The sequence below is a fragment of the Bombus flavifrons genome, chromosome 4 (genome assembly GCF_040668555.2).
Source record: "Bombus flavifrons isolate JBK064 chromosome 4, iyBomFlav1_principal, whole genome shotgun sequence".
NCBI lineage: Eukaryota > Metazoa > Arthropoda > Insecta > Hymenoptera > Apidae > Bombus > Bombus flavifrons.
The window spans coordinates 11,222,205-11,250,202 of record NC_138445.1 but is presented as its reverse complement, the minus strand read 5'-3'; the positions used below and the strand labels follow the sequence as shown (position 1 = coordinate 11,250,202).

At 39.5% G+C, this 27,998-nt stretch overlaps 2 protein-coding genes across 3 annotated transcripts in view; one reads left to right on the top strand and one right to left on the bottom strand.

Annotated features, from left to right (window-relative positions):
* The first annotated feature begins 140 nt into the window (after nt 1-140).
* Nucleotides 141-24,498, top strand: LOC138179327 (chymotrypsinogen B). 2 transcript variants are annotated; one of them, XM_069111993.1, is made up of 11 exons: nt 141-941; nt 1,932-2,578; nt 21,097-21,193; nt 21,540-21,661; nt 21,754-21,855; nt 21,970-22,094; nt 22,185-22,315; nt 22,384-22,583; nt 22,703-22,837; nt 22,916-23,140; nt 23,590-24,498. In XM_069111993.1, the coding sequence occupies exons 2-11, from the start codon at nt 2,375-2,377 to the stop codon at nt 23,881-23,883; spliced, it is 1,635 nt and encodes a 544-aa protein (XP_068968094.1). In that variant the 5' UTR covers nt 141-941; nt 1,932-2,374; the 3' UTR covers nt 23,884-24,498. The 2 variants fall into 2 exon arrangements, with proteins under 2 accessions (XP_068968094.1, XP_068968095.1); XM_069111994.1 differs by lacking the exon at nt 141-941 and having other exon boundaries at nt 2,442-2,578; nt 21,056-21,193.
* A 99-nt stretch (nt 24,499-24,597) lies between these two features.
* nudC (nuclear distribution C, dynein complex regulator) overlaps nt 24,598-27,998 on the bottom strand; it is a 102,776-nt gene continuing 99,375 nt past the window's right edge. The window contains exons 5-7 of the mRNA XM_069111998.1: nt 26,026-26,220; nt 25,192-25,394; nt 24,598-25,112 (exon numbers count right to left, since the gene is read on the bottom strand). Coding sequence (XP_068968099.1) covers nt 25,061-25,112; nt 25,192-25,394; nt 26,026-26,220 — 450 coding nt within the window. The 3' untranslated portion in view covers nt 24,598-25,060. The remainder of the gene's footprint in view (nt 25,113-25,191; nt 25,395-26,025; nt 26,221-27,998) is intronic.

Genomic DNA, 27,998 nt, shown 5'->3' with positions numbered 1-27,998 from the left:
CCCAAGCGTATCTTCTTTACGGAGAATCCACCAAGAATACCCCCTATCAGAGTGCACCCCACCACAGCAGCTCCCGCAGAATCACCCTCCACTTCCGCTTCGCTTGGTAGCCACTCCTCTCAGCCTCTGTTGATACTTCCTCGCGCGTGTATCTCGTCAGTCGGCTTGGAGCCACGTGCGTGTGCTCGAGAAGCTCCAGCACGCCAAACGCAAGCCTCGTTCACGATCGACTTTGTACTTCCTACTCGTTAATAACACCTGACAAGACGTTTCACCGTACGAACAAAGAAACTCAATTAGCAGAAGCTCTTAAGTGCGCGATAAGAAGTGTCTCTCGGAAAAAGTAATCGATGTTGGAAGACAGAACAGTGGAACGATTCTTTCGAAAGATTGTCGACCAGTCGAAGAGCTAGCCACCCTTGCCCAAAGGAGTTAAGGTGTTCAGTCGAGAAGCGTCGAGTGTCTACGGCGATAGTCACCGATCAGTCTGCACCGTTGCCACGGAAAAGCAGGAAAGAACCGCGCAGTCTCGACGATGCGTCTAAAACGACCAGGAAACCAAAACCCGAAGACAGATGGTGGAGGCAAGGAGGACTAAAAATATCGGCCGTTGGCACGCCGCTGGCTTGCTGTACTTCAACTTGAACAATTTTACCGGCTGGAGAACGTACCGTTCCATGGCCGTGCGTCGACTCTAATCCCGCTGAGAACTCGCAGACGTTGCGTTGGTTGGTCAAAGGAAGGATCGTCGAAGCGGTGCAATCCTCCTCGAGAAAGTACAAAACGATTTATTTGGTGTTTTTTCTTATCGTTTAATAAACCAATCTTAATGGTAACGAACAGTATCGGTGCAAAATCGATAAACTTTTATTCTCGGTTTAGTAAAACGTTGAATGATGGTCGAACTCGTGATTCCTCGAAGTATGGCTACAACAGATAAGGTATATATAATGTATTCTTTTCTACTATAAAATTTTATCATACTCCTGATTTTTTGTTTTTCGCTTTGATTACGTTTAATCTGTTGGGTAATAAAATTCGATAACAGTATGAACGAATGATTCTCGTGACCAAGACACCTCGATTCTTCGATTTCCGATGAAACAGGAGAGATATGCTACCCATGAATCGTATCAACTTTCGCGTTACATAAACAATCGTAACATGTATACAACGCTGGTTTGCGTGGAGGTTCCTAATGTTCTCGTGTCTTTTCGCTAGGGAACGTGCCTCACCACCTGTATCCCACACGTATATATCTTCCTCGCGAGATCTTCCTACTGTAACCCTACACACTCGACTACTTCCGCTCGAGACCATCGATCCAATGACTCGCTGATTGTTTCTACCGTTAAAGTTCACGAGCAGAGTCGATTAATTTTCCATTCACATCCGCTGAACAGGTAATTCCGAATGAATAATCGAGTCGTTCGTGACTTCGCGAATATTCGCGTACTTCGTTCCTTGTAAGTTCACACAAGTAGGAGCAAAAGATACAGGAAAAGGATTTATAGAGAATTGATGTTTTATCGGCTAATTGTTACCAATAATTTACGAGCTTGTCGTTCATTGGCACAATTAGCAGAGCAGCAGAAACTGATTGCTCGCAATACGCGAGTGAACATCGGCAATTACCCAACGAGCCATAAGAAGAAGCTACTTCCTCCACTTTAATTGGACCTCTTAAACCCGACAGCATAGAATCTACGCTCTAACAACTTCTTCTTTCGAGAAAATATCGAATTCCATCGTAAAATCCATACCAATTTCATCCTCGCACGATCATCAGTCTCTAAGCAACAACGAGCTTCAACCTTCCATCAGCTCGTTGCAGCGTATTACTCGAGATTAACAAGCGAACGCGAACTACCTCGGGTGAGAGTATCCGGAAAAACGCTAATAACAAGCTCCTCTCTGATCGATGGTTTCAGGAGCGTACGAACGAGAGCAGAAGACTTCTAACGAGCGTCGAGTGGTCGCTTTGAAGCTGCCCCGTACCACGGGGCCATCCAGAAGCGGCGTCGCCGAGGGAAAAGGCTTTTAGCTCCTCCTTGAGGCCCAGGTTCTTCCACTCATGGTGTTTTACGGCGAGTTCGTTTGAAATTCTTCGCGTGGAGTCGCGGCCGTATTTATAGAGCCGCGCGCGGACTCGCGAGTTCGCGCACGTAGAATCACGCGCGCGCGCGCGCGTAAATCTCCTCTCCAGCAAGGAGGAGAGAAAGGAGGAAAGGAAGACGGTGGTGGAAGTTCGAAGGGAAACGCAGACAAACAGAGAGGAAGGAAGACACGTACCGTACAAACGGAGAGGAAACGAGAGAACGAAAGTTGCGTCGTCGAAGGGACGAGCACGCGGGCACGTCGCGATCATGAAGCGATGTATCCGCGACAGGAGCACCGGCCCGCTTCGTCGTCGAGCACGTCCTCGACGTCGTCGAACTGTCTGCGCTCGCTGCCCCCACTGGCAGGCCTCGATTCACAGGGCATGATCGCTCGACTGTTGGGGGCGAATGCGTCCCTCCTGTTCCTCCTGCTATTTCTCGCCACGATACGCTTCGCTGTCTGCCTCGACGACGTCTCGGTGAGTATTTAGAAACTTTCTGTCGACGTTGATTGGCTGTTTCGCATGAGTGCCTTCATTGTTACTAATGAGATGGGAAAATTTTGTTTTACTAAGTGTGATGGAGCGTTGAAGTCGTTTATACTGTTAGAATGACAGGGTAAATTGATGAGAGGCAGTTTGAAGAAGAATTCAGAGTATTTGGTTCATACTTAGTTTAAGTGCGGTGAAGGGTTTTAATTACTGAGGTAGTCAGATTCCTTTTGAGATAAGATTATTCTCATTATAAATCGTATACAGGATATGGTGGTAATAAGTTTGTATTTTTTAACGTTTTACGTATATTATTATTAATTTTGGAGTACACAATCTCAGTAAATATTCTTTAGGATTAGCAGGCTCTCTGTGGTGACAGGGTAAAGAGGGATAACGCGAGAAAGAATTCGGAGTATTTGATTGATATTGAGTTCAGTGCAGTTTACGACTAATCACTTAGTGAACTGACACGCTCTAGTTCTTATTTGCAATCAGATTTAGACTTACATCGAAGTATCGAGAACTAAATAGATTCGATATAGTTTGACCGTATGACAGGCATCCAAAAAATGTTCAATTGAGCAAGAACAATCGGTACTTATGTATCCGTAGTATCTACGGCAAGGTACTTTCTAAATACTCGCGTATCTTCAAGCCATTGAACGGGCACGTGGCGTGTGTAGAGCACTAAACCACGATTGCTAGGAAAAAAAGCAATTGTGGCGAGCAAAGCTTCCGATTAGCAGCGGCGTTTGCCAGGCCCTCGTTTCGTTAGTTTCACTTTCTGCGTGGAAATCCGATCCAAAAGATTGTTTCTATGCGGTGCACGCGCAATTGAGCAACCGCTTGGCGGAAAATATTCATAATATTCTCGACGTATAAATAGAGAAAAAAGCGAGCGAATATTACAAAAAACATCTCGCAAATCTCGAGAACAAGATAATCAGAGTGGGACGCATACTAATCTGCTTAATTAAAACCGAGATAACCGCGTATTTGCGAGTAACATGCCTTTTACACGAAAGTCGACAGCGTTTCAAGACATCGTTAACCGAAATCAAGCCTCGGTTTGATGCATCGAGATCGACAATTCTTTTCAGTATTCAAACCCGTTTCTCGTTCAAAGCGGCGTTAATATTGTCGATAACTTCGCGAATGAAAGGATCGATCGTACCATACAGGGTATTACGCATTTGATTAAAATTTAAGTCCGACGATTATCTGTACTTAGTCGTACAAATGCAATTGCCTCGTAAATGTTTTAACGCGGATCAGAACAATCGAGCAGTGTGACGACAGTTCGAGTACATAGATAGTTCGAATTCGACGAAGTCGTGAATAAAATGTTTGTATGATGAAAAAGTAAAAATATGTATCCAAGCACCGTATCGCAGAGAAGTTGCTTTTTTGCGCACATGATATATAATTCAATTCGTCGCGTCATCAGAACTGAGTCTGCGATAAGTGGATGTCTAATGGACGTAGATGCGGTGATTATAATTACAAATGAGAAGGAAACCTCTGCAAGAAAACGTTCAACTCGTATTGTAAAGATTTCCTAAGAAATTTCGCACATCATACTAGATACAGCAAATGCATTTAAAACCATTTGAAAAATATGCAGGGTTACTGAGGTTATTTTATTGATGATTAAGATCACGTGAATGTTACAGAAGGATCGTGAAGGTCATGTCATTGACGCTTAAGGTCACGAGAAGTCATAGAAGTCGTGTCATTGAAATTCAAGATCATTTAAAGTTTAAAGACGAGCCATCAAATTCGTTTCATTGGACATTAAGATCATTTGAAGCTCGCGAAAGGTCATCGGGTTGTACCATGGACATACTATATCATTTGGAAATCACAATAGTTCATTCGTATTTATCGTGATCATCAGGATCATCGTTATTAATCGGATCGTGGTAATTTATAGACCATAGATCATCGTTAATTTGATATTCTATGAAGTGAAAGTAAATCGAGTACCTTCAATCCTCATTTACAGAACAAGAGATTAACCCTTGGCATGTTTGAGTTTCTTTAAGATGATCCATTCAAAACCATATGGTATAGTATCAAACTAACTGTCTCATTTGCAGACGATCGAAGATACAAAATAAATATACCTGGAATTTTTCGCCATTCCATTAATCGCGAGATATTTTATCCTCCTATTTCAAGACGAAAGTCGATGGCACGTTCACCGTGTACAACGTGCCGCAAATAGAATTCCTGGATGGGGACGCGAACAGAAGGCACCGGGCATTTAGAAGTCGTTTTCATGGAAGCAACAATCAGTTACCTACATCGAAGAGAAACGGTGTTCTTCCGCGAGTGCCGAACGATCTGTGCCGATTTATTGTGCCGGCAAAGAAATTGGTAGAATGGCGTTTAGTAGGTAGTTTCAGGCTCGCGTGAAGCCTCGGGGGCCTACGGTGAGGCATTGTGTCAGTCTAAACCCGGTAATAGCGACGCAATCGTCCGGAGCCTAGGCGGAGGAAACGATGCTTTCGCTTAAGATACCCTGGTAATTACTATAATTTCATTTCGTAGCCGTCTTCGAATTCTCCTGTTGATCCTGCGTTTCAAGGCTTGTCGTTTCCGCGCCTGCATTCCCCTTCGAACGCTAAAATAAAGGATCCGATGGAATATTCAATCAAATTATCGCTTCGAGATATCCGAAGGTGCTTAAAACCTTCACGAACCTATTATACCTTCTACAAACGGTTATTTCCGCGATTAAACGCGTTATCAATACTTTTATGATCTATCATTAATCCAGATAATTTCGATCCTTATATTACTTGTTTCCAAAATTTTCAGAGATTCTGGAGAATCAGTGTCTATTAAAAATATATGAACCATAAAATTATAATATCCTTCGTCGTGAAATGAAAGTGCTTTAGAGAGTTGATAAAATGTAACTTAGGTAAAAATTCGTGATAGTAACTCTCGTAATAATAACTCATGATACCAGGAATATTAAATTCTCAAGTGGGACACTTGAAAGCTAAGAACCTTTTCCTGCCACTCCACTGATGCTTCTTATAATCTGGTATATACAGCAACCATAAAAAATATTTCTATACAATTGTAACTACTATACCACGCATTTACACGCTAATTAAATAAGACCAAGTACATTAAATATCGTGTAATTTAGTGGTCATTATATATGACTGCAAAAATTTGATACTCGCTGCAAAAATGAAATATAGAACGTGATAAAAAGATGCTTCTCTGTAAAAATAAGAGAATATACGAGTAGAAAATACTTTTCGTAGCCGCGTTTAAGAGAATGAGAAGCGAGTAACAGATTAAAGAACTACGAACCCTGATTCATCGCCATGAAATAAAAATGTCGCAGAAGGTATATTAAAATCTAATTTAGATGAAAACAAACAGCAATAGTTCTCGAGTTACCACCCACAGTCTGAACAACATCAAAGAGCAAGCTTCGTGCTCGAGCGGAACACTTAACGGAAGTTTTTTGTTGGCTCGCCACCGATGATCTCGATAATGTCTCCCCGCGAAGTACACAGTCCCCGGTTTATATTTAGTGCATCCTTTCGCCCCCTCGTTCTCGATTACGATGTTTTCGTGCACCAAACACCATCCCGTCTCCGTCGAATCGTAAATCCATGGAATTGCTCCTTCGGCTTGTCAAACGCGCCAGATTCACAGCCGGACGATTCAGCGAGCGGTAACATCGATACCAGTGCTCGGTTGTCGGTAATCTTGTACGAACAGCATCATGGCTAGGCGAAGAGACGAGGAACGAGTATCAGATAAAGGATAAGCGTTTGTTTGAGTTTCCCCTTGGACTCCTTATCTGAACTAACACGCCAATTTATGGGTTGATCCTTGGACAAGCCGCAGATAGCGAACAGATGTTGGACCATTGCTTTTTCTTACCTCCTCCTCCTATGGTGCAACGATCGAAGGGATGAGTTCTTTTAGAACAAGTATTTTTATGAAAAATTGAAGTTTAATCTTTAAGTATAATGATTTGGAATTTTCTCTGCAACGCGATAGGTCTTTCGTTAACCTTCTTCTAGAATTAAAAGTTTGTTAACTGCAAAGAAAAATTGCTGCTTGGTCGGCATTTTTTTAAGCGTTTCTCTATGCAAGAAGGTTCAAACTTCTAAATATCTAAATTAGGAGATTCAAAATCTGCCATTAATAACGGTATACCGCGACAGAATAAAATCACGAAACAGTGACAAGTTTCACGACGACGTTTTCGCACCGATTGAGTGAAAGGAAGGTCACCTTCCGTCGCCTATCTTCTTCTTCGCGTTTCTCTTCCAAACAGTTACGCATTTAATAATGCAATTAATAATCGGTTTGCGGTGAGTTTGGCTACGATGAAGAAATGACGACGTGCCAATCACCCGTGACTCTGGAGCCGCATAAAAATGGTGACTGACCTCGGGGGCGCTGGACACCCCGCGGTGAAACTTCCTGTCGCGAAATCTGCTCTCTCCTCCACTCTCTCTTTCTTTCCTTGTGATTCTATTAATGTGTCGAGATCGTTGGAATAATTTACCGCTATCCAACGAAGAACACAGGGTCACAAGCGGACAATGTAGCCATGCGAATAGGTCGTAAGGTACATGCTGAAGATCCGTCACCTTTCGAAGATTAATAATCGGTACGACCCTTTTTTTGCTTCGTATTCTCACGGTATTGTTAACCGCAGGAGCTCCCTTTGTGTAGTCCCATAAGATATCTCAGAGGATCATTGTAAACGTATCTTTAACAGCTGACGATACTAATGATCGTAGCTAAATGATAATTCCTGTAATAACAAATTACCAGAAAGTTCTGTATTTTGCGCCTTTTATCCGTGGAAACTACAATAGATGTCTTGTGAAAAGAAATATATTCTCGGCCGTATTTTTTTGTAATTTATCAATCATCCTTCTTTCTCCGTTTATTAGAACGAAATTTTAGTTGGAAAATTTTGCTCAATTCATTTCATGAAACATCATTAAACAGCGAAGAGAAGTACTGAATTTCTATTATGCGAACAGAAATCCACATTTTATACCAATATTCCTATTCGTATTCTCGACATACATTTTAATTTGCTAGGTTTCCCTACAATTTCTGTATATCTTTTAAAATTTTGTCTTAACCATGAAGATTAACTTCGAAGATAAAGAAATTATCACTATTCCACTGGAGTAGCTTATAGTTAGGCGTCTAAAATTCTTGCAGATCATTATTGTTCGAATTTTCACTTCCCATGGGGATGTATGAAACGTATCGCGTGATTTTCATCGTCTCTCAAGTGGATTCGGAGAAGACGTTCCCTGGACACCCCGCGGAGGCTTCTCCTCCCGCGGGATCAGCAGAGCCAGCTCGATTAGCTTCTTACTACATATCGTGACGACTATCGCGTGGAATTTCAGTCCGTCCCGGTGCAGGAAGTATGTTAGCCTCGCGTCTCGTAAAAAGTTGTCGCAACGGGGAAGAAAGAAAAAGCGAAAGAGAGTAGACGGAGCGAGGACGATCGTGAGGACGAGCAAACGAGCAGAGATACATATAGTCTTTCTTCGGTTCTTCCACGACTACGATCCCGTTTGAGGCTGGTGAATCCTAGCCGATCTTTCTTCTCACCCTCTTACAATCGATGCTTTCCTTTGACTCGTTTCTTTTCGTATTCCGTACGATCGCCGTTCCATTGTCTGGTGAAACGGCGGAGATCGCCCGCCTGGTGATTAGCATTCCGCGAGAAACGGATTCCTCGACGTCGCTGTCGGTCTGTTAACGATTCCAAGTGTACCGCTCGAGTACGACATGGAAAGGTGGATTTATCGGCTTCCAGAGGTATTTAGAAAAGTTAAGATCCATTTGCTGACGTTAAAATAATTTAAACTATAGGGAAATTGCTTTTATTTGGCACATATACAGGGGACAAAAATGCTTCCCTCTTTATGTGTAAACTTTGCGAAGTGTCGATAAATATGTCCGTTTTACAATTAGAGCTAATGTTTCATGTCATCTCTTGGTGAATTTGCAATTTTATAGTGCATTTGCATAATACTGTTGAAGCTTCGTTCTGTGACCAGGAATTTCTTCCAGTATTCTTCCAAGTATTTTTTCGGCGATTGTTTTGATTTAAAAATGAATTTTATTTTATGCTCCGGAGGTAAACTAGGTATAGCTGGAAATCATCTCATCAAAGTATCTATTTTATTGAACACCATATTAAAAAGAGGTAATGAGATATCGTCTAACGTTCAAGTCACACAGAAGCCTGACTGATCCATTTCACCGAAATTGATCGTTTGAAGTTACATTCTAATACAAAAATTCTGAGATTTCCAGAAGATGCAACCAATTAGTTTATCTTCTAAATGACTCGCGCGTAAAGCAAGCGAAGAAGTTGATCTTTAACGGACATTCTTCTCGTTGAAAGTATCCGAGAACACTGAAAGCTAGAAAAATGTAATTACAGAGACGTGTTAAGATCCGGCGATTTATCGAGAAAGAACAGCGACAGACGATATTAATTGGCGTGCAGCACGCGTGACATTGTACCTTTACCCGAGCTTTAGCAATCGTCCAGCGAGAAGTGGGAACCTATCGGAACGAGTTATTCCGGTATAACTTGCCCGCGCACAAAGAACTGCCCTCATTAATATTGTGTATTAAATACAACTCGTTTTCTGCACGACCGATTTAACGATTCCCGTGAAACGATCAGCATGGACCGTGTTTACCAAACGGAGCGGTTTATGCTCGTGGGCCGAGTCACGAGACCGTCTTTTCTCGAATCCACGATCACCGTTGAATTATCGATCTCATTAGCCGCTAATGTTGCTCCCTTTTATCTACTCCTACTATCACTCGTTTTACGGGTTCCTGATTAAAAACTATGGCCGCGTTTCGTTTAGAGTTCGAACGGATTGGTAGAAATGGCGATTACTGGCGAGAATTTCAGTATAACTTAAGTAAGTACATACTTGGCCGAGATTTTCGGGGACTGCTTTCTAAATACTGAGCCGACTGACAGCCAATTAAACTTTTGCTTCTTATCTTTCTATATATGTGAATGTTATATGTGTTAATCTAATTTAGAACGGGAGCGAATTCAATCTATATTTTATATTTATGACTATTACTCACCCTAGGAAATTTTCTTCTAAGGATTTATATCGAGTTTCTATTTATATATATCCACGGAAGACAAATTGAAAATTACTCGACCATCGGAGTTAATTTGATTTTCAGAAAATTATACATTAATTATGTATTTTGCTAGTAAAATAAAGAAATGTTTAGATCTGCTCACTCGTTGATCATTTGATGATCTTCGTGGTCAGCGTAAAAATTCTCAGAAAATTCGTTCATCAAATTACATAGACTGGAATCGAAAGGCGTAATCGTAGTGTGCAGGCTCTTAGATGGTAACGGAGATACGTAAATTATCTTCTACTAAAGTGTCGGAGGAAGAAAAATTGCAAGATAGAAGTTTACTTGGAACATTCGAGACCTAATACAAATCTAATTGAATGTAATGGCGGATTAATCTCAAATTGACCATCGACCATTTCGACGTGCCATTAATCGACTCTCAACAATCACGTCGTAAATTCCTGCGTCGTACGAGGAAGCGGCGATCGAATCGGCGAAGTCGTAGCTGGAATACGGCCAGTCGTAACAGGCCGCCACTTTTACCGAGCATTTCCACGGGACGCGACGCACTGTAAATTCAAGGGACAGACGAGCGTGGAAAATGCGAGCAAAGAGCGGGATTTAACGAGAACGCGGGCTACCATTGAAATTTACGGATGTGAAGTGGACAGACGACCGCTGAATGAACGAAGAACATACAGAAGTCTACCAGGACTCCATGGAATGGATCTCGAATGACTCTGTGACCATAAATGTTACACGAGTGCCACTGTTTTATGAGATATGGAACGATTTGTTGGCAAACACATGGCGCATCGCGATGAGGTGTCAAGAAAATTCTTTTTATTCTGTTTACTCTTTTTAGTGGACGCTTCGTTTTATTAAATTTTTTAGATGAATTTACAACAGACGAATTTGGGTCTTGTGTTTGTTAAAAGACAATGTAATTTACAGCGATTTCTTTTAAAGTCTTGTGCATCCGAACGAGTGATATATATATGTATTATGGATAAACGTGCTATTTTTCTTTCACATGTTTCCTGTTTATTTATTATTTTACATGCGGTGGCTGATTGTATATTATATATGAGCATAAAAATCGGAAATTATGCCGAGGTCAGGGTTCAACCGGCAATAGGACGTCAAGTGATAACAGATACTAACTATTTCGCGATTATTTTAAGTTCGGCTGTCATGCAATATTAATCTAAAAATAAAGATTGCCTCACGATCTTCTCACTAGAATTTGAATTCTTCTTACTCTTGTCTTCCTTTTCCTATCATTTCCGCTTATGCTTATAGACATTCGATCTATACTAATATCATGCGCAGTCTAATCAGACAAGACATTCTTTTAAACTCAAACTACCCCTAATTCTAGTGTTGATCGAAGAAAACGTTTCAATCAACCCCTTCGACTCTCTTTATCAACCGACCTTATACAATTCGCGGCTCGATGATGAACATGTCCTAATAAAGAACGACGCTTGAAAACGACGAGTACAGCGCGTCGTGGCAACGATCCGGAAATAACCGTGACTGTAAAAGTCAGCCACCGGACGTTAAGCGCATGCAAGAAGAAGAGGAACGTTTAACGGTCGTCGTTGAAAAACCGGGGCAGGTGACTGCCGCATCCACGGACCGGCTCCGTCGTAACAGCTAGGCTTTATGGTTTCACGGTTCGAGCCGCACGACTCGAACTAATCCCGCGAATTAAGGCTCGTTAATAGCCAGCCAGAAATAGCGACCTTTACTTGTGTAAAGTCGCTGGAGAACACCGCGTTTCCGAACGAAACTGCCGCGAAATTGAGCGAAACCAGCGGAGGAAGAACACGCGTCGCGCTCGACGAATCAATTATCATCTCATTTGCCATGGAACGTGATTCCATGATGGCTCTGATTGGACGGTGGATGACACTCGACGGACGTGCACTTGTCGCGAACGCTTGATTCGAGCTTGTTTTTTTGCTCCTTTCGTGTCATGATCTTCTTTGAGAGTGGAATATACGATGTGTATGCAGTCGAGAGATTCAGTTTTGAGTGATTCTTGACAATCACGGAGGGAAATTTTCCTGTTTCACGTTATGAGAATTTAACGACGTGTGTTAGCTATGCGTGGAACGATAATTGAGCGGTTTTATGGAAAACAGACTCGTATCACGACAGATTATTAATATTGTGGTGTCAAATGAAAAATGACAATTATGTCACAATAGTATGTACTCGTTTATAGGAAACTAAATTTTGGGAAAAATTATGAAGATATTTTAATAAACGTTTGTCCACGAAAGGATACAACGAAGGAATTCTGTTTCTAATTTCTGTTCCACAAACTTCAAAGAAAGTTGCAACTGTAAAGTTCAAGGAAAGCTGCGTCCTCTGGAGATCCATTTTCAGAGAAAGTCGTCTGTTCGCGTTATCCAATGTAATCGAGCTTTGAGTAACAGACGGCGTCGAGAAAACAAATGCACGAGACTAAAGCTGTCCGGAACGACTATTTTTACTTCGTTTCCCTTCGACGAGACCAAGTAATCTCTCGTCGAACCTCGCTCCCCAAAAACGCAAGCAAACATTCCTTTCAAAGGTTTCAGCTCCATCGCCCAATTTTACATGGTATACAGTGGCTGCAAAAGGTATTTCCACATTATTGTATTGATTATAGCATCTGCGTGTACTAATTAACTAAATCTGAGAATATTAGATTTCCCCTCATTCAGTAGTATTGTACTTTTTACTACAAAAGTTTGATACTATGGAAGTAAAATTTAAAGCTAGGTAGAGAAACGTTTCATTGGAAAATTTGTAGCCGTTATACTTGATTTAGAATATTAGGGAGATTTGAAAGAAACCTTTATGTGACTTGTCCGATAAATTCATTACACTGAAGCAGGCTGAGAAATAGAGCAAGAGATAATATACGTGTGCAGGAATGAGTGGTTGTAAAGAATCTATGTATGGATTAATTACTGCAAAAGTTAATCGACGTCGGAATTATGAATCAGAAGTCAAGAGTTTGAGGAAGAAAAACTTTCTAAGAAAACCAATTGCATACACGGTACTATTACATTGTATTAACGTATATATAATATCATAGTATTATATACATACATATATAATACAATAATAATAATATATATAATAAAATATATAAGATTTGCATATATATATATATATATATATATATACAAATCTCTTTTCTCTCATATATATATATATATAATATTTTGCGTATATTTCCAAGCAACCTTCACTATTTCTCAATTGAATTTTCCGAAATTGATTTTCCCGCAATTGAACTTTACTCGCGAATTGTCGAATTTTGCAAGTCTTGACCACAGTCATACCAGACGAGAAGGTATCGTTTCGTTAGATTCAGCAGAAGTGGGCGGACAGCGGCGTGCTGCTCCTCATTGCACAAGCGAGAGAGTAAATCACGCGATGATCTCATCATGGCATTAAGATATTACGCGAGGGAAGAAGAGAGAAACAGGAAAAAGAGCGATGCATATGGAAGATACAAGAGACGCGATAAACAAGGCAGCAGCGCTACCGTTGCACTGGCAATAAATTCCGTGGGAGTCGAGTTCAGCGACGTTCTTCCGACACGTGACACGTTTAAACGTTCCGTGTCGGGACTACGAGAAACAAGCAACGCCCAAGCAATAGCTCAGGGTTATCGTTTTTCAGTGCAAATCGCCTTGGAAGAGACGCATGCCGCTGGACAAAGCTTAAATCGTCCTTTAAAAGTAACCACCGAGGAGGAGGACTGGTTCTGTTAAGTGATCTGTGTGGTCTCTGTGTTTCTTCCGTTTTATTCCTATTCTTTTCAGATGAGATTTAAACTCGTACAACTGAAGATTTGTTAGGGTATGGGTAACCGCGGATTTTTATGCGTTTGTTCGAAATTTAAAAGTGCAAAATTCTATAGACTATACGTAATACGCAAAATATTCAAAATAGCGTTCTCCTTGCAATATCTAATTGCTATAATAAATTTCTGCTTAAATTTAATTTTTGTACATGTGTTTATAAAATTATAAATTTCTATACAAATCTGCAGTCTAGTTATAAAACAAGGAATCGCAAATGATTATATTCAGTTGTTGTTTCGTTATCGAGTTTTAATGGGGTGTTGTCCCTATCTGTTAGAAATACTTTGATTTTTAGTTATTTATATTTTTGCTCGGTATTTAATTTTTAATAACGTTGAATGCTTCGTAAAATTCTAGTAGAATCTAAAAATGTTCATTTAATTTATTCCAAAGCTTTAGATGTAAAGATGTAGATATGCTACTTGTTCGAGGAAAGAGTATGGAGATAAAAAAGGGTAAAGAATTTGATTATGCAGCGATTTGGAAAGTCTTTTACAGGACCCTCTGTGAATAGGTCGATTCTCTTGCACTTTCGCTTTCGCGGTTTGCTCACAGCAAACAGCCACGTGGGTATAGTCAGAGGCACGGTTCGACTTTTGTACAACTAAAGAGATGCAAATTTAAATGGCTGGCCACTTAAGGCTAGTGAAACTCTAGGACTGTCTCAGTGGGTGCAGTTTGAAATTGTCTTCCTCAGGTTTGCGTTTCATATTACTAGATAATAAACTTCACAACTTTATAATAATTCGGTTAAGAAATTGCCGTTGAACAACGGTAAAACGTGTGAAATATCTAAAACTACGCTCCGCAGTTTTCCCTTCAACGACTATCGCCTCGCGAAATATACTTAGAGCTGTTCCATTCTTGTCCCATAAACTTGAACGCCAATTTTCTTTAGGTTTTTCGCTAAAATTTATTCAGACTTAAAATCCTGTGGCTGTATAAATTTAAGACTACACAGGTCTTCAAAACGAAATTCTTCTACGATCTTCAAAATGAAATTTCACTTTGTTTCTTATATAGTATCATCAAATAGAACGACGCTCATTATACCACATCATCGGATTCATTGTTTAAACAAGATATTACTGCTCAATTATCGAAAAGCTCGGTAACTGGAAGAAAGTTTAAAACACGAGATTCTTCAATATATTTAAATAATTGTACAAATGGAAGATATCACACTTCGCGTTATTTTTTGCACCAAAGAAATCACTAAAATCAGAAGAGAAAAGATATTTGAAAAATGTTGATGGACAAGGCTGCACGCAAGCTGCATTCGGGAAGTAGAATCTGCCGGCAGTGGACAGACCGATCGTTAATCCGCGAACGGTATTCGAACGCATTCTTTCGCAAAATGCGCTGAGTCTTCGCGGAAGAGACGAGTGTAGCATTATGAGAGCCATTCTGTTGAATCGTTACAGACAAGACAAGCATAAAACGACTTACGCGATGGCAAGGAACCAGGACGATCCTTCAATTTCTTTCCAAACCACTCCAATTGAAATCGATCGAGTTCGTTTCTATCGATTGCTAGTTTTGTTTCAAAAGGAATAAACTTTCTATATACGATCTTGTTCTCGGTGAACAGCAAGGCATATAAATAGGAATACAAATTGCTCAAGTGCACTAAACAAATGTCGCGTAACGCACAGAACAGCGGCGATCCAGTCACGTTGCAGTTACGGTTCGTTTGAAAAGCCTCGAATGACATTTACGCGGTCTACAAGCGTACCGTGACTGAAACGTCAGATCGGACCCAACCCAAACAGATTCAAGGGGCTGGCTTGTTGTAAGATCTTCTTCTCTGCCTCATTTGCAAGAGACAAAATTATTGCCTGAGAAATAGTTTAATGGTCTTTGAACGATGGTTTGTCTAAAGTTAATTGACTAAGTAGAACCAGATTCCGATATACCGTTCAATATTCTATTTTCTATCTATTTAGAAGACATACTCTCTATTTAGGGAAGATGTAAGGCTGTTCGTTACGGTCAAGACACAACTCGCGTAACAATTATGGTCCACAAATTCAATTACTAATCTAACTTTAAAAACGAACTAATTATACTATTGCCATTTTACACACGTAGAACTAGCGCGTAATGTGTAAAACGTACGCAACTGAACGTGTAAATTGCGAAAAATGAAAATCCTAAATACTAGTAACTTAGAATACGAGAAAATCAAAATTCCACATTTTCAAAATACCACTAGTCGCTCTATATCCAGTCATCGCGTATCCTTGCCACGCCGTGTACTCCCCATATTACACCAACTTAAATCGTCGCTCCGTAAACCAGCTCACCGCCTACAATTAAAGCGGACACAGTTTAACCCAATGAAAATCAGGCGTGTGTTCGCGGAATTCTCATGAAGCGAATACAAGCGGCACGATTTACGCGACGTTGCCTGTAGCAGACGTCATCCTGACCATAGTAGGTGGACGAGGACCTTGGCCTTCGGATCGCGCGCACGAGCACATAAATCAGGCCGGGATCTCGCCATAGCGAGCGTTCCATCGCCGCGACCGACCGCGAGTATTAAATCCACGGTAGCCACGGTGAAGAAATCACCGGCCATTTTCGGACATTGGACACACCGACCGCGCTACCATCTAAGGTATAGTTGGGGCGTCAGCCCGCGAAACGAATGTCATTGCTTCCGAACCTTATCCATCTTCTTCGGCATGGACGTCGCGCCGGTCCTTTCCATCGTTCTTCTCCCTTCCTTCGATCCTCCTTTTTTCGCAACCCCCTTTTTGCTGCACCTTCTTCGCAGCCAAGATACCGCGGCACGTCGCGATCCTCGCGGTGGAAATGGATACACGATCCATTTTTTTAAACCTCCTTTTGCTCGTTTTGCTTCGTCGTGAACATGGATGTACTTTAGGGGTAATTGTGCCTTTTGGATTCTTAATGGGGAGAAATGATGATTTGTGTGACGCGGCTGTTTTATAACAAGTCTTTGTTACCGAACAGGAACATGATGAACGCCTTACAATGGATAAATCAGAGCATACCTTCTGCAATGTTTCAAGAGGAATTTTAAGGAGAAATTTACGGAGAATTTCAGACTTACATATAATTTCTGAATGTTGACCATTACGTCCAAAAACGACGCTTTCTATCGTTTTTATGATGAGTCGATGGAATGGATATTTCCTGGAATGTTTAAAAAAACTACAGAGGAATCTGGAGAAAGTTCTCAAGTTGAATAATTTGTGAATATCGGTGCTTAAAACCTTGAAGAGTGAAGTTTTATGTTGTTCACATAACGAGCTAAGAATCTGGATATTTTCTAGAATATATGGCGAGGATTACAGACTCGAACATTTTGTGGATTTTTAATGTATACCGTGACGAATATTTTCTGCTGTTGTTAGCGAGAATTCCAGGCTTGAATGGTTTGCGGATCTTTAGTGTATATCGTGGATATTGGTAGGTACTTTCGATACCATTTCTACAAAATAAGCCAGCGTTCGTACTTAAGTACAGTTACACGTGCATAAGGCGCAGACGAATAAGCGCAGGTGAGCACAGCGGTGGAATGTATCTTGGTAGGGTGCCGTTCAGGGATGCTTTGAATGTGAAACGGTATTAAAGTTGCATACGTAATGCCAGTGAATCATTTGTGGCACGGACTCACGGAATTCTCGCTACGTTGCAACCAACAGCGAATTTCTCTCCGATGATGCCTCGTACTACCACTGTAGAATCTTCCAGGATAAAATTCCATATTTTTTCAAAGTTCGATTTCATGCTGAAAATAGTCGACAACGACGATTTTCGTCGGGTGTCCATCCTGCTGAATCGTCTCACTCGCGAGTGGCACGCGGTTTTTGCGATTCCACCGAGGAGATGCAGGACAACGCGAACTTCAGCCTAGTTTGGCCATGTCCAGACAGCGACGCGTACAAATTCCTCGTACGTTCTGCTCGTCCTCGTGTAGACGAGAAACGTCCTCTTCTGTTCCAATCGTCTGCTTTTTCTTTGGCGATCTCGTCGCGGAAGAAACGACAAATCTGGCCTTTCTCATATTTTGAATATTTTTGAGTATTTTGCAGTTCGTAAGATGTTTATAGAAATTCATCTTTTTCTTTTTTAATAAACGTAAATAAAAAAAGAGAACTCTTACAGAGATTGGTTTAATCTATTAACCGAGGAAGATAGCTGAGTTCGAGGCTTGGATCGTCAATTTTTTGGGATATACATAGTTTTCCTATTTTCTTCATTTGGGAACTCTCTAACAAGAAATGAAACTTGGTATTGCAGAATTTTTAAAGAAAACTTTTGTCAATCCTTCATTTTTTTATGTATTCCATTTATTTTTATTAACTTTTAATTCCATGAAATTCCATAGAGAAATTTCTATTTAACTCTACTGTTCTCCTCGGGTCTTTGAAGTTCAGAACACTGTATCTTGTACAGTCGTATATTTTGTACATATTTTAGCATTGAAATTTTCCATATGCGTATATAGACTCGCAATCTAGTTACAAGAAACTGGACTAAAGAAAATAAGGAAGAACATACATTTGTGATCTACTTGCGGCGTGCGAGAACCAGTTTTCCCTTTTGTAGTCAGTCGCGAAGAAATTAATTGTGCAATGCGAGAACTTCGTTAACCCTGAACTCTCGGGTTGCATACGTTTAAGAGGTTCTCTCTACGCGGACAGAATTAATCGGATCATAAACTCGAGGGGAACAACGAAATTAATGTACCTGATTTAAATGAATCCAATGCAACTGTTGCTGGGACAACATCATAAAGTTCAACGATTCAGAGATTCGTATCGCCTTAGCGAGACTCGAGTTTGTCGAAATCGGTGAATTCGTCTGGCTTTCTCTCGTGTTAATCTTCTACATATAATAATTTATTTCGAAATATGATATAGGTATTGCATTGTTGTCTAACTTTCTATAATTACAATTTCGTTTGCTTCTGAAGAACAAAATTAAAATTGATTCACCGTGTCTCGAACACTGAGGTGCAACAATTGCGCAGTGACAAATAAATAAAATGGAATATAGAAAATGATATTTAATATTTAATATAAAATATAAATACAGAAGATAAGATAAGATAAAGTTTGGCAGATAAAATTAGCTTTAGAAATAAACATACGAAGATATATGAAGAAACATATGAAGATACGTGTGTAAGCTTTCAAAGTACATATTTCTTCAACAAACATACTTGGGTATACATAATTTTCTAGGAACGAGTATATCACCTCTGACGTGAAAGAATATTGTATAATTTGTCAATTATGTTAAGAATCTAGGTCGGTGTGTAAAACTTGAAACAATTAAGTCACCAAAGATATATCGTAACCAGTAATGGTAGCCAAAGATTCTGAGAAACTAGTTGATAAAAAGAAGATCACCTTCGCGCTTCATACGCCCCATGACATCATTCGTCTATTGTCTTGTTATACCGATGTTCTTTTTGTCTCTAACTGAAAAAGGGATAATCAGACCTATGTTCGATGAACCACCCTGTAGACAGTAGAATATCGCTCATGATCGCCCATCCAATATTTTATTTCCCAAGACGGCCGACCTCGATGAGGTAACTTCGTTGCTAGTTTGTCTCGACCATTGTCTAGGATAATAGGAGACGTGGGCTGGATCGATGAAGGGTGTGATCTGCGTGTGCCAGTTCCATTTTCATTCATCGAGTGTTTATCAGCAACCTTCTTTAAGTCGAAAGGAAATTCGATCGTAATTTCGCTATTTTATCCGCTTACGTAAGCAACACATCAATTCTAAAACAGTCATCGAAGGTTATGGATAAAATTATATTAGACAATTTTCATCTACGTTCATAGGATTATTCGTAATCGCCGGAAATTATTAATAAAATTTCCTTTGCTAAATTTCTGATGAGGATATTTGTAAATTTTTGCTTATTTTTGAAATATTCATTGAGAATTATTAATAAAATTATACTTATTAAATTTCTGACGATGATATCCTCAAATGTTCATCATCTACACTCAATGGAAAGGTATTTTGGAAATATTCATCGAGAATCGTTAACAGAACTATATTTACGAGCTTCTCTTGTAAAAAACAAGTGATGTATCAACGAAATTACTAGGATTACCAGATCTTAGATGCACGACGCGATGATGACATTGAGCAACGACGCCGCGCCGGTGGTTACGTTCCGGTGCCATTTACGAACCGGCAAATTAAGTTTAGTGCCGCGTGCTGATCGTTACAGCCTTGCGGAATGCTGGACGATATCCGAGACGGCCGACAGCAACGTCAGCAACTGGTCTATTAACTCTTTGCTTAAGAACGAGTAATTGTTCCCCATTTTTTGCCACGATTTTTGCCGTTCAAAAGAACGATCCGCGTACGTAGGATCTCGATCGAGCTTTTATTGCTTTCAGTGTTCGTACTTCGTCACGGTTTTCCATGATTCTTCGTTGACCTATGGCATCTCTCGTTAAGCGTATACTTCATGGAACAAAAACATATTACGGATCAATGACAATTAGTTTTCTTCAATATTTGCGAGTTCTCAAAGTGATCGACTAACGATCAATATCTCCGACTATTACTCTTCTTTGCAATCTTCTATATATGATGTTTTTAATATACAATTATAATTACGAAATATAAATATTTCACGTAGAATTTTTTGATAAAACGTATAGAAAATATGGTATTATCCGTACCTTTACATCCCAAGAAAATTTGGTATTAACTAGAACAGATGTTAAAATAATAAATTTCTTTTTTATATCTTCCATAAATTTTGCAATTCCTCAGTAGAAATTTTTCTAAACTTTTCTAAATATGGCAAGAAAGCACGAAGACCGTGGCTTCATCGAAACAACGTTGTTATCATTAAGATCAGTAGATCTGGCTTATTTTCAGGGGTTTACTTGTTTAATATGTCTGTGGGGTACGTTCTTTCAAGCATACGCGGCATACATTGGTCGTATATATCATTCTATCCTTTATAATAAAATTAAAACAAATATCCTGCATATGTGCTTTAACGATAGAAAAACACGATTGTATCAAAGATAAGTTAAAGAACGCAGTAGGCGCAGGTTAAGATATCAGCGCAACGAGTCATAGTAAAACTTAATGCAACTTAATCCGTCCAATTAAAATCCACGCGACGCGACGAATTCAGCGCGAACGCGCGCGCTGCGTGTCTGTCAGTTAAGTTAATAGCCGTTAATCTCAAACCGTATTTGCTACGATCTGCCTACGTGACAGACGTGTACCATAACTGAGGATTGCGTTTCCTCGCACGTATCGCTCGATGTGTTATTTACGTACCGTTATCAACTTTGCAGCTAATCGAATGAAAATAAAAATGATACCTCGTACTGTAAATAATTGCTATATCGATATATTCTCTTAATTAAGAAGAAGGCCAATCGTTTATAACGAGTCACGATCGCGTTCTGCCTTTCAGGTGTCGATGATTAATTACACGTTGCTCTCTGCTAATTTTAGAGCGGAAACGAGACATTCATGAGCGACGTGAACAATGGCACTAGCTGGCAGCGCGTGGTCGGTCAGGATTCTGCTGTGGTGCAATTACCAAAGAACAGTGAGTGTCTCTCAGAGTTTCTTTTATTCTTTTAATTGCAGGACATCTGCATATGCACTGATGCATTATCATTTGTCTGCATCTTGTCTATACAAGTCGATGCTCAGTTTCAGATATACACTGGCTACAAAAACGTGTTTGAACATATCCTTATTTTCCAGTGGTCCCTTCCTTTGTCAGGTTCTATATTTCCTTTTCAAATGAAACAATTCCGTATGAAATTTTTATAATCATATGAAAATACTACCAAATGATATGAAATTTAATATAGTTACATGTAATTAATTAGTAGGAAAGTGTTGCAAAATGTTAGAATACAAATTTGTTATGTGAAATGATTGTGCAGGATCCACGAAATTATCGTACTTCACGAACTGGAGCGAATGGAGCGTGTGTGATCGACACTGTACGCAGAATCGTGTTCGAAGGTGTCGTGTGAAGAAAAAATGTAGCACCACAATACTTAGAGTGAGCTTTTAAATTATATTCTGTATTGCAATTAGTATTTTTAAGTTGGTCTCAGGCGTAGAGAATAATGGAATTCATTGTATTCTGTGTAGGAAGAACGAACCTGTCAGCATAACAGGAAGAGTAGGTGGAGGAGATGTAAGCAACATCAGCGACGAGGTCATCGACAGAAGGATAAATTTCATGTTGTACAGGTAAAATTTTAATGGTACATTTAATTGAAAAAAATATATCATAGACTCTATAAATTATCTAATTTCATATGACAGGATTTGGTAGAGAAATTAATTGTAAATATGTGACGTTAGGTGCCTAGAAAGGAAGCAGAACCTAGGCAAGGGAGGCAGAGAGGCAAAGACCAAACCGTAGGATATTATGGTAAATGGAGTAGATGGTCACCCTGTACAAGATTATGTACCACTCAACGTCACAGGTGAGTATAACATCCAACAGTTAAAGAACCATAAATCTTGTTGAGGTATAAATATCCATATCTTCTACTTTTTCATTTAATGATCAAAAGGTGGTGCAAGAAACCTGGAATTTGCGGTCGCGACGTGATAAGGGAGAGTGCCTACTGTTACGTGGAGGGTAGCTTCTGCCAAAGATGGATTCATCGAAAAATTCGTGGAAGCCAAGAAGAGGATAGCGATGGTGAATATAGTAGCCGAATGTTCTGTTTCATTCTTCGAGGGAATATTCATCGCTTTCCATAATTACAGATATCGTATTAGACGAGTTCGAGTTGAATCCCAACACAGTCGATAGTTTTATTCCTGAAAAGAATTCTCATACTTGGAGATGTGGAGTTCCGAGCACTCAAAAGACATCTCGACTCTCCTATTTTACGAGGATCATTGGTGGCCGCCCATCGACTCCAGGAAGTTGGCCCTGGCAAGTTGCCGTGCTAAACAGATTTCGTGTGAGTTCATCAATTTAAAATTTTAAATTGCTTCTTAATTTTGACTTATAAATGTAAATCTAATTATAAATTGTATCTTAATTGGTTCAATTAATTGCTAAAATAAAATTATTTTACAGGAGGCTTTCTGTGGAGGTACTTTGGTTTCACCAAGATGGGTATTAACAGCTGCACATTGTATCAGGAAACGACTTTATGTTCGCATTGGGGAGCACGATCTGACTGTGAAAGAGGGCACTGAACTGGAATTAAGGGTATTTGGCGCGTATACACATTCGCGTATGTAATCTTTTACATTTTTGTTAATTAAATTTTTTATTCCTATTTTTCAGGTGGATTCGGTCACGATACATCCCGAATACGACGCAGACACAGTGGACAATGACGTCGCTATGCTGCGTCTTCCGGTTACTTTAACAGCATCACCGTCCAGAGGCATCGCTTGTCTCCCAGCGCCTAGCCAGCCTCTACCCGCCAATCAACTGTGCACCATTATTGGCTGGGGAAAATCGCGAGTCACCGATGACTACGGAACCGACGTTCTTCACGAGGCACGGGTACGTTACATTTAAGTACCATCGAATTTAATAGTGTTCACCCTTCTAAAGAAACGAAAAATTGAATTTCTTTCCACTGTCGAATTCTTGTTTCACAGTTTTTCAATTTAGTAAAACTCTAAGATATAATCACCTTTGGTATTGGAAGTACTAGTTTGGTTTTCTTGATAATCCTTTAAATATACCTTTGTTATATCTTAAAGACAGTCTGACTAAGGAACAATTATTTGAAATAAATTATTGTTCTATAGCTTTGAACAGAAATTTTATTATTTTAGAATTTTCTACTATTATTTCGAACGAAAGTTTTTCTATGTAAGCCAGGAACTTGAGAATACTTGTACTTATTAGTGAAAATAGTAATCTTTATTGATTCGCCAATGGACAAGTGCTCTAAAAAAATTAACCAAAAATTTATATCATTGTCTCTTGCTCATTTTCCATTTCAGATACCCATAGTTTCTTCAGAAGCATGTCGAAACGTCTACGTAGATTACAGAATCACAGATAACATGTTCTGCGCGGGATATCGTCGCGGGAAAATGGATTCATGCGCGGGCGACAGCGGAGGTCCGATTCTGTGTCAGGATCCCAGGAGACCCAATCGTCCGTGGACCATTTTTGGTATCACTAGTTTCGGCGAAGGTTGTGGCAAACGTGGAAAGTTCGGAATATACGCCAGACTATCTAACTACGTTCGCTGGATCAGTAAAGTGATGAAAGAAACTGATGATTATGATTGAAATCTTCACACCTTCACACACCTGTGTGTTTGGCTCTAATTATCGTGCTCAGTGCTATTAACTGTGACCCGTAATAACCTTTGAAATAATATCCAGCGTGCTTTAAACGCAATTAAATATGAGGACGATCCGAGCGACGGAGTAATCATTCTCATCGCCATTGTTCACTCGAAAGGGATGCCATTTATTATTAATTTTCTTTCTCTCTCTACTGATACAGCATTACTTTGTATACCGTTAACAACGTCCGTTTTATACAAATAGACGACAACAATAAAAAGTAATGTAGTATTGTTGTATAAGTTAGGACAAGTGTAACATTGTAGATAGTTTAAGGGAACAGAGCTATCAGTGATGAGAATCGACTGCCGACAGTTTTCTATTTACTCTTAAGATCAGCAGGCAATGATGGGCTAGTGGCCACATGTAGTCCTTGTGAGGCACGTAGGCTTAGGTCAAAAAGGATGTGCATGAGCGTGTGTGTGTGTGTGTGTGTTTGTAGCGAGTGCCTGCGTGAAGATAAGAGAGTCTTAGCTAGCGAATGTAAGCGAACGGAACAGCGAGTGTGAGCGACTGTCTCTTTTTTCCTAGTAATAAAATAATAGTTCAAGCTCTCGTAGTAGTCATCTATCATCCCTACAGTAATCGTTCGATTTATCATACAAAACAAGGGTGAATCTTCATGGAGAATCGAACACGAAACACAGCCGACGATCTCTTTCTTCCTCACATTCTTTATTCGAATTATACGAAATGTAACGTGAAAAAAACCGTACAATATACATTTGTGCAGACCGATATTGTACTCGTCTTAGAGTACTAATCGAAACCGAACGCTTCGAAGATAATCGAAAGAAAAGAAAATGGAATTGTCAAGCGAGCGTTATTAAAAATCTAGAAAATTCTTTACCATAACCACGGATCCAGTCTTTGACTGGATCGTGGTGCCATCTCTCGAGCTTGGTAACATGCCCGGGATGTGTGATACGCAAACTAATTAGTGCAGATTATGTCATGACGATTAACAAAGTATCATAAAGAGTTTCACTGAATTCGCGGCGGCATATACCGATAATATTTTCCTTTTGTTTTTATATTATATTTTTCTCGTATCTTCTGCATAATCAGCTTCATAAAACCTTGAACATTCGGTCATTTACAAATTGGTCGAATCGTTTTAGTTGAATTTGCACTTAGAAAAGTCCATCTCAGGATGCTGTTCCATGAACCTGAAAAACAAAAATTTACAATATTTAGATCTTTAACGTTAAGTTGATTTATAGCTAGTTTGTGATTGTTGTCTCGTACTTTTTGATCACATCTTGCTTCTTCTGTTCGTCGGACGTTGGCAGGCCCAGTTCCTTCTGTCTCTGGTCGTACATCATCTTCTCCACCAGACCCCTGGTTTCACCGTCGAGATCGGAGAGTTTACTAGGTTCAGGATTCACTTTCTTCGTGCTGATCTCTGGGTCACAGGTCACCACGTGCGCCCACCATTGCATTTTGTTCACCTGCGGAAAGAATAGGTGATTCCTGCTATCAACCAACTGTTCGTTAAACAGAATCAGTGTTTAAAGAATCTCTGAATGTATTGGATTTATGTATAAAAGTTGAAAGTTAGAATATTTTCGAAGAACAACCATTTCAAGTTAGATCGATAATAAAAAGTATGGAAACACACCGTGTTATTTACTTAAATTTATTTCTGATAAAAATTGAAAGTTAACTTGTGCAAACAGGGAAAGCTGAATTTCGAATATAAAACAAACAAACCTAGAAAATAATCCAAAAAGTCCTACCTCACTCTTCATTAACTCGATAAACACAAAATCATCAATGAGATATCTATCATGATTAACCAATTATCGAAATATCAACAAACGCCACCGAATCCTGTCAATTAAAGATCAAGCAAACAGTTGCTTGTTAAATGGCCACGGTTTAACCTTCGCCAAAATTTTTTATACACTGGCTTGATCATTCAGGGCCACGTCAAGTCAAACGAATTCTTTGCGTATTCGATACCATCGGACAGAATTCCCGCTAGCGCGATAGCATCGTCGAAATCCTCGTTTGGACAAGGTTGCGTGTCCAGGGGACCGAGGAAAGAATGAAATTGGCATGTTTATTCGCATCACTTACCTTCTCCAGGTTGATCAACAGCAATTTTCCATCCTCGATCACCCAAGTGGATTCTTCCACTTTGACCTCGTGTGGAAAATCACCGTCGATGATCGGAGGCTGACCCTTGATGCCACAGGTCAGCCGCTTCTTCGTCATCGTGACGGCAACGTCCTTGGGCCTGGCCGAGAAGTTCACTTTCAGAGGTACTTTGATCTGGAATTAGACGATAATAAATGTTATTTCATTCATACGGAATGTGGCGCGAATCGGTCGTCATGAGTTGGCAGATTTATTCGAACTAGTTATGATAGTTTCACAAATAAAAAAAAAAAAAAGAAAGAAAAAAGATTTCAAGGAGGCAGAGTTTATTGATGTTGAATTACGAATTTATCGGTGTAAAAAGATTCTGAAAGTACCTTTCTGCTACAAAGGAAATGAGGTGATCATGCATTTCTTAAGTGGCATTATGTACTTTTCTTTTTATGTTCTTAAATTATCTGGTTCTATGTTTTTGCTTTGGTTTTTCTTATGTCGTTTAAGAATACAAAAAGAAAGATATACAATGCTGTTAAAAAGCGCAAGATGGCTGAGATTTCTTCTCGCCAATGTATAATTTTACGTTATATATAATTATAAACATTATATATAATGAACTTTCCTTTGATATATTATTAACAAATATTTCAAATATAAAAATTTATATATGTACATATCTTAGTCTCATTCGTTTGACACTTTCAACTATTCCTTCCACAAATTATACTTTTATTATTTAATTATTATTAAAACGCAATTTATTATTAATTGCCCTAAAAACTCTTTCTTTGTTTCTATCTTACAATCTATCACGAGAAAAGTCTATTATAGAGATTAAAATAATAATCAATCTTATTCCTATCAGATGAGGTCTAATTGAGCATGAAAATCTTTAACAACACAGCTCACGTATACCAATACAATCAATGACTAGCTCTTTCCTTTCCAATCGATAAATCCAATAAAAAAAAATCGAGGTTCTTCGTTTAACCTCAAAGTAAACGATCTCCTCGACGTGCACAAACAACGTTCATCGAGTCTATCGTAACAATAGCGCGATTCATTTGATCGATGAAGGGATCGATCATGGTTCCGCACGGCTACCCTCTCAGTCCTTCTCGCGACTGCGATTTCATTGCGTATCATCGTGATCCACTTCTCCACCGTGGCCTTGGATTTCGGAAACCCAACGGTGCAGCCTTCGTGACGGACCTTGGGCAATTTAGAATCCAACGAACGAAATATACCGTATAAGGGGAGAAAAGAAGGGAGAAAGATCCCATAGTACGATAATAAAATTTACGCATTTCGCGAATTACTTTTTAATCACGCTTCTTTTTGCCTGACTCGCCATAATATCGATTACGGTGTTTGCGTATAATAATTTACTACATAATAATATGCTGATTTGGCACACAAACTGTCGACGTTAAAAAAAAATCGGGAGTTATCTGAACGAAAAGAGAGAGAAAAAAAAACAGTTCTACAATATATTTTAACGTAAAGTTTAAATCTTTATGATTTGTTTTATTACCGTGTGCTTCAAATTCGTATCTTTTACCTTTGAACGAAGGTTTACGTATCGGTTTACGTACAGCAAGGAACTGGAATTAATCGGCTGTAATGAAAACGGATTCTTGGTTGATCAGCAGCCTGATTACTTTCATATTGTCTTAAGACCGCTTAATAGAGTCGATGGAAAATGGGGTTAGTGGAAGTCGCTCACGAGAAGTATCATTACGAAAGGAAACTGCTATGAATGAAATCTGAATATGAAATCGCACGGCTCGTACTTTTACATCCAGAGTAATGAGCTGAATTAATCCGTCCATAAGGAATGCTTTGCCCCGTTCAAAAACAGACATAAGAAAGGAACATTCTTAAGGATCAAGCCGCCGCATTCGAGCAAGTGTTACATAATAGAACTTCTAACACAGAAGTAACCCGTAACGAAA